At 40.0% G+C, this 13,035-nt stretch overlaps 1 protein-coding gene across 11 annotated transcripts in view; it reads right to left on the bottom strand.

Moving 5' to 3' along the window:
- The window catches only part of nav3 (neuron navigator 3), a 332,783-nt gene that overhangs the window by 77,920 nt on the left and 241,828 nt on the right, over positions 1 to 13,035 (bottom strand). For all 11 annotated transcript variants that reach the window (XM_028448750.1, XM_028448749.1, XM_028448748.1 and 8 more), the window contains one exon: positions 4,747 to 4,855. In XM_028448750.1, coding sequence (XP_028304551.1) covers positions 4,747 to 4,855 — 109 coding nt within the window. The remainder of the gene's footprint in view (positions 1 to 4,746; positions 4,856 to 13,035) is intronic.

A 13,035-nucleotide genomic window follows, 5' to 3' on the forward strand; every position in this document is an offset into this window, starting at 1 on the left:
CAGGGGTCACATACAGCCCAGTTTGAGCTCAAATGGGTCAAACCATGCAAATGTTAGCTTTCACACTGTACCTAATTATTATTGTTTCTAAGAAATTAAAACTCATCCTGAGGGCCAAACTGGATGATCCAGAGCCAGTGTTAATTTTGAAAGCTATTTTAGATTTAAGTTTTAGTCTTAAGAGAAAATGCATATTAGTCATTTAAGATTGAGTTGATTAAAATTAAAAATAGCTTTTTAGTCATAAATGCGTAAAATTGAATTGTCTAACTTACAAAAGTAATTAATGGGTTTAATATTTACAGCAAACATACAGGCATTATCAGGTTTATTTATTGAACATTACATTTATATACAGTACATGTTTTTTCAAAATAATAAAATTATTTCAATACAGAAATTTCCTGTGGTAATGAAATTGTAATTACCCAGCTATGTTGACCTTAGAAAATACTCGCAATTTACTTAAATATGACTACTTTCTTTTTACTCTATTGATATTTAGCAAGACAAAGGAGTCTCAGTCCGAGTCTGTTTTAAAGCCAGTTGAAGTGTGTGAGCAGATGCCCTAACACTTTAAGCAAGTATAAAAGCTCCAGAATCCGTGTATCATTCGTTCAGTCGTTTTTCATTATGTAACAAAAACATGAAAAATGAATAAAACACTCATTATTTGGTATTTGTTTCCAAAACCAAAAATGAAAAAAACAGAAAACACCTTGTTTTTCAAATTCAAGCTCTTTTGCTTTGTAAAAAAAAAGGAAAACAAACACCTGTTTTCGTTTTCTCCATTACCGATTTGTCAAAGTACGTGACCCGGAAGTGTACGCTCATCCGACACTAACGGCTACGCTAACGGCAGTCCGGCATGATAAGATCGCTGCTTACAACTGTGCATCCGAAACGTGTCCTTTTCGCTTTAGCTGGTGTTGAGCACAGAATCTCCTCATGGACATTTCGGAGGATTTAGAGAATCCTAAGTGTTGCAGAGCGAAAGATATCGCATAATGTGTAACGCTTCACTTTCGGGTCACGTACTTTGGCAAATCGGTAATGGAGAAAACGAATAAAGGTGTTTGTTTTCCGTTTTTCATTTTCTGTACCGAAGCAAAAGAGCTTGAATTTGAAAAAACAAGCCTTCTTTCGCTTTTTCATTTTGGTTTTGGAAACAAATATCAAATAATGAGGGATATTTTTTTCTGTTTTTCATGTTTTTGTTACATAATGAAAAACAACTGAACGAATGATACACGGATTCTCCAGATATATTAGGACTAGATGTTTGTCTGTGCGCTAAACTCTAACTTTAAATATTTTTGGATTTTGGAGGAATACAATTATCAGTGTTTATTTATTTGACCAAACAAATGCAAAACCACAGACATATTTTAGCAGGTTTTAATCACAGCCTTAAACAAATACAATAATACTAGAAAAGGCAGTGGTCCTAAAAAGACCAATTTAATCTAATACCTACTGTTACATTGTGCTATTTATTATTAGTGGCAGTTCCTGTAACCTGTATGTCTGTGGTGTAACAGTAGACTTGGTTCCTGAGGGAAAACATGTCAGACAGATTAACAGACATGACTGTCATATCTTTCAAAGAGCTTTGTGGAGATAACAGTCACGCCTTATCTAACACAGAGATTAGCATAGCTGCTAATCCGCCTTTTGTCAAGGAAATAATTGGTATGTGTGCACCTCACCTTCAGAATAAAAACCCAAATTTGACACACGCAGCCCACTTCCTTTTGTTCCACAAAATAAAAAAGCCACCATACAGATGCTTGTAGACTTTCATTAGTGTTGCTGCCATCTGAGACCACCAACGACAGTGATGGAATGCTAATGTGAAGCAGTGGAAATGCATTTCCACACACTTTATGCTGTCTGTCCTTGTGTGTCGTCTGTATATGAATGGTGCGGCGTGCTACCACCACCAATCAGACACGTCACACCCCTGACCATGTGAATCCCCTTGAATTAAACATGTTAGCGAGACAATGCTGCTGTACTGATTGCACGTCGTCGAGATTCTTCAAGGGAACGAGGTGTGAAAGAAAAAAAAACCTACTTGCAAACCCACAGACTGCCATCTGTCATGGCTGTTGGCCCATGGCCATTCTTCTTTCGTAAATGGGCAGAAACACACAAAATAATAGAGTGAGGGAGAAGACGGGGCTGAGCAGGGAGCCTCTGCCTGAAGCACACACGTACCAACAGTTATCATTTTGTCTTTGCCTGCACCACAGTTTTTCCCACTCAGTGTTTCTGCACGTTGTGTGGCCCAGATATGGGACTGCTGGTGCCACACGGGGTGTCTGCTTTTAATTAAAACCAGAAAATATGCTATTGTATTAGAAAGAATATCAATATTATTTGGAGCTGTAATTCCCTGTTGGATCAGTATTGGCGCTAGATACTCCCCAGAATATGATTTGGGGATTCTATAGAACTTGAAACTATAAAAAGTAAAAACGCTTGTGTAATGCTGCGTTCACACCGGATGCGTCACAAAATGTCCGTACGTCCAGATTACATACAAAGTCAATGGATAGATGCGTCCCAGATGCAAAATCTTTCCTGTGCGGCGGTGTGGTCCGATCCGCACGTCAAGTGCGTTGGCCGTGCGAGCTCACTCCTGATTTTACGCACATTTGCAAGAGTTAAAAATATTGAACTCCTGCGATTGTTTCGCATGACGAAAGCCAATCAGAGTCTTTGTTGACGATGACGTCAGGCCGTCAACGCGGACACCGGTCTGTTCACCCATTCGACCATGGAGTAGAAGCTGTGTGTGACCACCTGGAGCTGTATGACACGCCCTTTATAACCGGGACCAGACTAGGAAGGATTTGGCGTGGAGGAGAATCAGCGAGGAGGTGGTAGTAGCAGGTAAAAGTTCTCTCTGTAGTTTTCATCTTTGAAAGCTCTGTAGTAGCATTTGTGACATCAGCCACAAGATGCTACAAAACTTCAAAAAGAAACTACATCTTTCCTCATCGACTGACTTACAGTACAATATAAGTTCTTCCACTCAAAGCTGTGTTTATTAGCAGAACTGAGTGTGTATCGCTGATTATAATCTGGTCATCAAAGAAAAATACTAAGAACATTCTGACACATTGTCTATTTTATTTGACCAGGGTTCCTACAGCTTCAGTCAGTTAAATTCAAGACTTTATAAGACTTTTTATTACCATTTGAAATTAAATTTAAGACCAACTTCACAGTAAACACAACTGGGGGGAAAAAAACGACACATCAATAACATTGGGTTAGGGTAACATTTTTCAAGTGTCTAGTGCAGACGTGCAACTGGTGGCCCCCAAAGTGAACACACAAAAATACACAAAATTACGGTAAAATACACCCGCACAAAAAAAAAAAAACTAAATCACTTGAAAAACACATAAGATGACAAAAAATAGCCAAAAATCTATAAAACAACAACAAAAATAAAAAAAAATAAAAACCATTAAGAAAAATCTTCGTTGGACAGGCAATTTTCATTTCCTTATGCACAGAGTCCCACTGCAACTATGTCACTGTTTTGTAGTTAGTCCTGCTGTCATGATTGTGTGATGTTACCGTAAATTATACATTACAATTTATTTTGAAATGTGAGACTAATTACAACCATAAAAATCATGCTTATTAAATTGTTACAATTTAAGACTTTTGAAACATTGATTTAAGACACTTTAATTACAAATAAGGCCTTATTTTAGATTCATGAATTTAATTCCTTTTAACTCACTCGCTGCCACTGATGTAAAAATATGTCAATTGAGTTTTTTGACGGGGGTTGCTAGGAGACAGAGTTATCTCATGAATATCAGGCTTGTACTATGATGTAGTGACCAACTGATTTCACGTCGGTGGCAGAAGCGCAAATTTGGATGAGAGATTAGCCGTGGTGAGCAGAGGTCAGAGGAAGAGGAAAGGAGTTTACGAGACAGAAAATGGCACAACGAGAGTTGATGCTGAAGTTCCCAGTAACTCACAGCCGCTCACACTCAACCAGAGCATGTGTGGATAAGTAGACTATTGAGAATGTTGCGATGTTGAGAGAAAATGATCAACACACCGGGGCAAGTGGTGACACTCGGCATGTGTGGGAGGCGGAGCAAGTTGTGTATGTGGAAACTGACGGGGGAGAGACTTGGAGGAAGGCCAAAATACAGTAAGAAAACCAGTCAACTCAGAGATAAATAGCAAAATAATAATTTTGCCATCAAAAGCCCAGTCTCTGTGTTGTTTTTTGTAGTTATATAGAAGGACACTAATGTTGAGGTGTGCCTAAAGTTAAAAAAATAAATCAATAAAAAAATAAAATGCCTTATACTCACTAATAGATTTTTTCAGAAAAAGCATTTTTTCTCATCTTTTTGTCAGAAACTGGCAATTTGTGTGAAACTTGCCTCTATTCAACTGCTGATTATGGAAGAACGAAAAAAGCTAGAAAGTAGAGTGTCTAATCTTTCACAATCTGGTTTCAGATTCCAGATTGTCATAGTACAACATATTCTGTGGGTCTTTAAAAATCAGTCAAAATATTCTAAAAGAGCTAGCAGTGAGGGGGGTAGCTGTTCTGAAAATGGCTGGCAGTGAATGAGTGAAGACTTTTGAAGGATCCGTAGGAACCCTGTTGACATTCACTGGAGACTCCATCTCAGGGTAGGTCTAAAAACTGTACATCTCAAACAAGTCTTTGATTTGTGAGAAAAGATAAAGTCCTACCTGTGGCTGATCTGCGTCCCCCGGAGACTGGACATGGTTTCTTCCAGGTTCTGTCGCAGATCAGCGATGTTTTTCACTGTCCTCATTCGTCTCGTCTCAGGGTCCTCTCCTGCAAAGGCACGTTTAATATGATTAGAACACAATTGACATTTGCCCTTTACTGACAAAAATCAATCTTCCCCCCATCTATTCTAGACAGTATTAGAAGCGATGAGAAAAGCTGTACGACAGCCATTCACCGACCACAGCAGCATGTGTACTGTATGATTCCAGTGCTGGCCAATCGAGGTGGGTGATCTTAAATCTTGAGTTTGGCCTGCACACTGTAGCTTTAGCTGTAAAGTTCATAGGTGAGGACGTGGAAAATAATGGGGCACTGTCATTCAAACAGTTCTGATGCTTCTCCCACTGTCTGATAGATTAGACCATCGGATAATAAAAGCACATACACTGAACAAAAATATAAACGCAACCGTTTTAGTTTTCATTCATAGTCTCCTTTCAGTCCATAAAATTCATAATGATTTTAGTTGCATAATACTGTTGAGGATTTAATGGTTGTTGGTCTACTTTAAAGCATCTTTAAACATGGAGGCTTTACTAACATCAATATATTACTCTGTATTACCAAAAGTAATTACCTTACTCATTATAATACACCATTGCTCCCTACAATGCTCTTTTTTTTGTTTTTGATGAACATGTCAACAAATAAAGTGTTAGTTTACTACATCCTGCCATTGTTTGTATTAGTTTTCATTAGGTATTAAACAGTTATTAGTGTCCAAAATACAATATACATATCACAGAATATATCATATTTTTTCCTACCATATACTGTATGACCTGCATTTGATTGATTTTGGCCTAAATTTGGATCCTGCAACAAGCTCTTGCCAGCTAGGTTGACATGTACCTTTAAAAAAAAAAAAAAAATAGGCTAATAAAATAAGAAATATTGACCTGATCATTGGAAAAATGATAACATATACCTCTTATTGGAAGTTATTGCTAAACTAGAAAATTAGAAAGCTTATTATCCTTGCTCGTATCTGTCAGCAGTGTTTAAAGTTCTTAGTTATATTCAGAGAATTACCATTACTGAGAAAAAGTAACGTTCTTTCAGTGAGCGTGTGAGATGCTGATTGTGAGACATGTTAATTATGACAAGGTAAGTTGCAGGGACGATTTTTCCCAGAAATATTTCAATAAAAAGACACAGTGATTGGATGAAATCCTGTTTAAGGTGTACCCCGCCTTGAATCTTGGTACACCTTGAATTTGGGCTGCTCAATTGATCGAAATTCAATTAAGATTTTGATTATTACACCCAACAATTACAAAAACAACATAATAAAAAAAACCCAAACAATTATTAAAAAAACATTATTATTATTATTGTAATGACCATTGAGTTCATTATGTGTTGTGTTCACTGTGCAGGGACCGCCGAGCCACAAGGAGGCAGCACAGGGTTGGGTGTGTGGCTGCGAGTTAGTTTAGTGTGTGGCCTGTGTTTGAGGGGTGTGTTCGTTGGCTATTGTGAGGACATTAGTGGCGTGGGTTACGGCCATATCAGTAGCCCTGTATGCAGCTGTGTTTAACCCTGTAAGCCAAATAAAGCCCGTTTGGTTCAACCTGACCCGTCCGGTGATTAGTAGAATAAGCGGACGTTACATTATTATTATTATTATTATTATTATTATTATTATTATTATTATTATTTTATTATTATTATTATTTTAGATATGTTTTATTCGCTAAATAAAACAAACCCACTATTTTGGACATCTACAAATAATAAAGCTTGGCACACACATGTTATTATTACTAACTTTTTAATCCACGCACATGCAAGCTCCTCCTAGTGGTGTTGAAACATGGCATTAGAAACGCAGCAAAAACAAGTGGCAAGTCAAATTCTCTGATATGGGAACACTTTGGGTTTGATGATGAAAACCTAGAGCAAAGACACATCACGTGCAAGAAGTGTTTTGTTTTGTGCAAAAGTAAACTTACTTGATTTTAGTGTTTGAAGGATTTTATGTTTAAAGAATATTTTGTATGTTTTTTTGTACAAAAAACAAATAACTTTTTGATTTCAATTATGACTAAAATAATCGTGATCATCGTTTTTTCTATAATCGAGCAGCCATAATTTAAAATCTCACATTAGGAATGTAGTACAGTCTGACAACTAATAGGACCTTCGAGGAAGGTCTTTACTAATGTCAATGTTAAAAGCCATTTGATTTTGTTTCTAAAATACAAACTTGACCTCAATTATACTATAGTGTGCCACCAAATGACCCAACTGGGTAAAGAGTTCAATAATGTAATTGAGGTCATGTTTTGACTGATATGAACACAAAGACTAAAGCTTATGAGAGGTCAATGTAATATTCAACCGTTTATGTCATATCTAATCTTTACTATGTGAATGTCCATTTAAAACCAGGCATGTACCAGCAGCTGTATCAAAATCCCCCAGATGTTCACTCATGATAAATGGATGGCTACTGAGAAAAGGTATTCATTAGGAACATGATTTTATTGCACTGTGAGTTTTAAATGGCATAATGGCAACATTACTGGGAATAATAATGTCTATACAGTATGTTCCAAGGTTGTTCAACAGCTCAGCATTCTAAAGGGGAATTATGAACAGCGTTTAACCAGATTCACAACAAGTAATGATGTGGTTTTCTAACTACAAATCAATATTTAATTATTTTTTATTTATTTTTTTTAGTTATTGTTCATAATAATAATAATAATAATGCATTGGATTTTTCATAGACACTCAAAGCACTTCATATTACATTATTCGTTCACTCCACACACAGTGGTAGTAAGCTACTACTGTAGCCAAAGCTGCCCTGGGGCAGACTGATGGAAGCAAGGCTGCCATAGTGCGCCATTGGCCCCTCTGACCACCACAAAGCTCACTCACACACAACATTCATACTAGGCAATGTGGGTGAAGTATCTATAAGGACACTATGACACTAGAGCAACTGCCCCCCACTGTGGCACCTGGTATTCTCAGTGGTCTCCCATCCAACTACTAACCAGGCTTGGCCGTGCTTAGTTTCTGAGATCTGACAATACTGGGCAGCGACAGGTGGTATGGCCACAAATTATCATAAATCAAATCAATCTTTATTTATAAAAAGCACTTTTCATACAATAGAATGCAGTTCAAAGTGCTTTAACAAAAATAAAAATTTTAATTAAAAAAACATCCACCCCGTATGAACACCATCCACTGCACACAGACACGCAGGTTAAAATAAGGACAATGGCACAATTGACTATTTGGCGACCAGTCAGCATAACTAGTTTGGCTTCAGAAAAACAAAAACAAAAAACAGATCCACTTTACTAGTTGTGGTGGAGCTTGTAGAAGACATTTCAATTGCCAGATTTCAGATTTAGGAAATCATTATGTGTGGTAAATTGGTCTATTTACATTTTCCCCATTGCAGCCCCACACCTGATCCACCCACATTACAAAACCATTAGGGACAAACACGCTAAACTGATTGCGAGTGCGATGTTGCACTTTTCATAGACACAATCCTGATTGTGTTGGGTTAGCAGATTACCTGCAATGTATGTGAGCAGTGACGTTTGCTCACATTCATAAACTCTCAAACCGTTGCATACACAGCAAAATGTAAATCAGGCCAGTAGTGTTTGTAACTGCAGTGTCAGAATGGGACAATGGAAAGGACTGGGAAGCCACAAAGCATTCATTTGGATTCTGGATGCTGTGTGTGTGTGTGTGTGTGTGTGTGTGTGTGTGTGTGTGTGTGTGTGTGTGTGTGTGTGTGTGTGTGTGTGTGTGTGTGTGTGTGTGTGTGTGTGTGTGTGTGTGTGTGTGTGTAGGGTGGATCGCTTCTAAATTCATGCACACCAGTCTAACGCAGGTGTACCTGCCTGCCTAACTTTCACTAAACTTACCTAATTTAAGTAGTTAGGTGTCGTGGCAGGTGTGACGTGAGTGAAGCTATAGCGATCAGGTGACCTTCACTATGTAGCACCGTCTGCATGACATGTTAACACTTAGAAAAAATTGTTAGGCGTCCAGGCGTACACGTCAGTAAGTGTGTGTGTGTGTGTTGAGTGTTGTATCCTGTCCAATCACAGCAACGATCTGACTCAGAGCGTAACACTTCAGTCACTACCACTCAATGGATGGGTGTCGTGACACAGAATGTAACCGGACTAATTGGTGGTCCGTTATACGCTCACACACACACTCTTACTGACTTGCAAGCTGTTCATCATAGGAATGGGATCCACACAAGGTTCCTGCTGCTTAACAGAAGGTTTTCCTTGCCGCCATGATGAATTCATGTTGGGTGTGGGATACATATGTATGTGTATATACGTATATATGCATATGTGTGTATCCATCAAATGAAGAGTCCGTCCTTAAGACTGCTCTACTGTAAAGTGTCTTGAGATACCATTGGTTATGATTTGGCTCTATACAAATAAAAGATTGATTGATTGATTGATTGCAAGCGTGTATACGCCTGGACACCTTACAATTTTTGTGTTTACATGTCACGTAGACAATTCTACATAGTGAAGCGCGCCTGATCACTATAGCGTCACTCACGCCACACCTGCGTCTACGTGTGACTGATATATTAATGTTTGTTAAGTAGGTGTGCAGACGCTTTAATGTGTGTGCACATTAAAGCGTCTGCAGACGTGTTAACGTCTTAACACACCTGCAAGCACACATGCAGACGTGACTTGTGCATTGTGCCCTTGTACCCATTCTAAGTCTATGGGAAATGTAAATCAGACGTACAGATGTGATTGCGCAGGGTACGCGTTCGTTTATGCGTTCGATAGACTGATGTGCATGAATTTAGAAGCGATCCACCCCCCATAGTGTGTGTATGTGTGTGTGTGTGTGTGTGTTTCTTGGTTGGTTGATACCCAACGTTATGAAAAGGGTTGTTATGCTATTGTAATTATAGCATTTAATAATACATATAGTAATGATGACCGACACTGCAGCAAAACACAAATCCAGTGCCATCGCTGTCTCTTAAAACTATCCAAAAACACCTGCATTAACCTGCATTAGCACACATTTAGATAAAGATAAAATGTCGACTTCCTCTAATAAAGAAGTTTGTTGTAACCTGCATTACAAAGCATGGCTGTCATGGACACATCAACTCTTCTTAACCTGCTACTGTGTGTGTTTCTGAGCAGCCGTTTCAGTGCATTGAAAACTTCTGCATCATAACAGCTGTTTTCTGGGGATAAAAGTGCAGTAGCTACAGTTGGATGCTCTGACAAGAAGTGAAAAGGAAAAAGATCCTAATACATGTGACCATCCCCACTACATGTTTCCTGATACAACTATTTAAAAAGACTAAAGGGCTTCCTGCAGTGTAAACTCTATAGTCAGAATAATGTGATCATGCAGAACCTCCATATTATTTCAGGTCTTTTAAATGAAAACGTTGGAGAGATTGTGCTGAAAATATTGACCTAATGTTTCCTATTATTTTCTGAAACCATACAAGTTCAAACCACTATCACATTTTGATTGATCAGCCTTGATGTGTGAGTTGCACATCTAACTGCACTGCGCCATACTTGCAAATTATCAAATGTCTGGTTGAACTTATAGGATCCAAAGCAATTCTACACCGGATAAATAATAGATAAATGGGCAAAACGTGAAGGCATGTAGGTAGAAAACGCCGGGTTCATTAATTGTCCACGTGCAGACAGCAGACACACAGTTACAGTGAGAGGTACGTTAATGAGCTATTGATCACAAGAAAGGGAAGCGTGAGTAACAAAAGCAGTTTTAGTGGAGCAGTTTCTTTTGTGTCTCTAAAGGTGTTTAGATTGAATACTTCAGTTCAGCCTGCTTTAAAGCAGCGTTTCTCAAATTGGGTTACGCGTCCCCCTTGGAGTACACAATGGCACTAGAGGGGGTACTTGAGAGAGAGATAGTGGAAAATTAACAAATGAAAGCTTTTAAAAACGAGGTTTTATATTGTTTATTTTTAATGCTTTTCTTTATTTACTGTGTGCTAAATAAATGAAATAAAATGAATAAAATGATAGTGATGATGAAATGATCTTGATGAGGACATGAACTGAAAATACAAAGGTCGGTCTTGGTCTCACACCAGATGACCGGAAATAATAACAAGTAAAGAAATAAATCTACGCAGGAGGCACTAAGTACTGTTTCATTCCACTTATTTACAAAATGTGATTCTTATCACTCATTGATTCCATCATTATGTTCTATCATTGTTTATTCATACAAGTCAGAGCAAAATGTTGTAATTGGACAAAGGGGGTACTTGGGTTCAGAAATAAGAAAAAGGGGGTACATGAGCTAAAAAAAGTTTGAAAACCACTGCTTTCAAGGATATCATCAGCAATCTGCTTTTACCTATAACGCTTCATTACACAGCTGCATTCTACCTTGTTTAATCTGCACAGGAGCAAACAGTCCTCTACCACACTCTCAGGAAAATGATGCATCCATCAGCGGCTATTATTGAGGCACCTGCTTTGACTTAAATGAACAGTAGCATCGTACAATGCTGGTTTACAGTGTGTCTCAGTGCTTGCTGCATATCCTGATGTGTTTATGAGCATTGTGTTCCATCTTGTAAAACCATATGAAATACTTCATGAAAGTCTTTCTTTTCTTGAGCAATAACTTACGTGGCCGCGGCTGCTTGTGCAGCACTTGCTCCAAGTCGCCCAACATGGTGATGATCACCTCCTTGTCCAGCTGAGCTGCTCCCTCACGAGGACCCCCCTCTGACACCTCCTCCTCTGCCCAGTACCCACTGTCTTTCTCCTTTCCTCCATATTTCCCACCCCCCCTGTTACCTGCCAGCCTACTTGCCCCACTGCTGCCCTCTCCATCCGCCCCAACCACCTCCCTCGACCTCCTTTGCTGATCACTCCTTGGGTGGGCGTTGAATGACGCTCGCTGTGCGCGCCCACCTGCTGCCTTGCATCGCCATGGCACAGGAATGAGGGAGTGCTCAGACTGAGAGAGCACCTTGGTGAGGGAGAGGGACAGGGATTGAGCTCTGACACCCCGACTTCCTCCACCTCTGGTGATCACCTCCTTCCTGGGGCTTCCCTGGAGACTCCCACCTGGCCTTTGTGTGGAAGATAAGAGTGGAGTGTTCTGGCATTGGGAGAGAAGGGACAGCGACTCGTCTAACTGGAAGGAGTAAACCCGTTGCTCGCCGTCGCTGAGCATGGTCAGGTTAGTGAGAGAGCGCTGTTTGATCCTCAGGTTGAGGTTGTCGGGGAGAGGTTGTGGAGGCCGGCGTGCCGGGCTTCCTCCCTGATAAACGGAGAATTCTGCTCCTCTCTTCATCTCTGCTCACTGGACCACTACCTTTTTCCCGCCCTTCTTCTGTCCCACTGAAAGCTCAGCAAGTCAAGCTCAGCATCAGAGTAGATCCATCTGTGTATAGCTCAGGCTTCATCTCTGTCCTGTGTAGTAAGAGAGGAGCAGGAACTATAAAAACAATCTGTGCGTCTTCCACCTGCTGTCCAAGGTCCACTCTTTAACACTGAGCTGGAGGAGAAACAAACACAGTGGAGGGGGGACACTCCCTCAGACATGTAGGTGAAACCCAGATCCATTCTGGAGCCAGAATCGTATCCATGCTCAGACCCAGAGGCAGACACAAGCACTTAATCCTTCCATTGCTTCTGTCTGCAGGCTGTGTCTCTGTCTTCTTGGCTCCTTGCTCTTGCTTCACCACAGTCAGGGGCGTGGATGAACGAGTCGCTACATCTCTCATGCCTCACTCGCTCCCTCCCTCTCTCTCTCTCTCTCTCTCTCTCTTTCCCTCACACATTTTATCTTTCTCCCTTTTTAAATGAACTGCCTCCTTTCAGCCTTCCTTTATCTACCTGCCTCCACCTTCTGCCTCTTCTTTAATTACCACCTCTGTGCGACACTTCTCCTGCCTCCTCTGACTTTCTGACAGCTCCTCTCTCCTCAGCGTGAAGAAAATACTGGTTTGGAAGAGGAGGTGACTGGGCTCAGATCTAAGAGAGCCCACTCCGTGGAGCCTACATACAGCAAACCCTTGGTTTCTCTCCGAACCCCCTCCGTCTCTATTCAGAATCCCTCTCTCACTTCAAATCAGAGTTCTTAGGAGCTCTTTTTTTATTTTACTTTACCCACCCTTTTCTTCTCTTCCCTTCCCCTCTCTCTCTCCCCTCTGTTCATCGCTCTCAGTTTGACAGTGACTT

Source organism: Gouania willdenowi, chromosome 6 (assembly GCF_900634775.1).
Source record: "Gouania willdenowi chromosome 6, fGouWil2.1, whole genome shotgun sequence".
Taxonomy (NCBI): Eukaryota; Metazoa; Chordata; class Actinopteri; order Blenniiformes; family Gobiesocidae; genus Gouania; species Gouania willdenowi.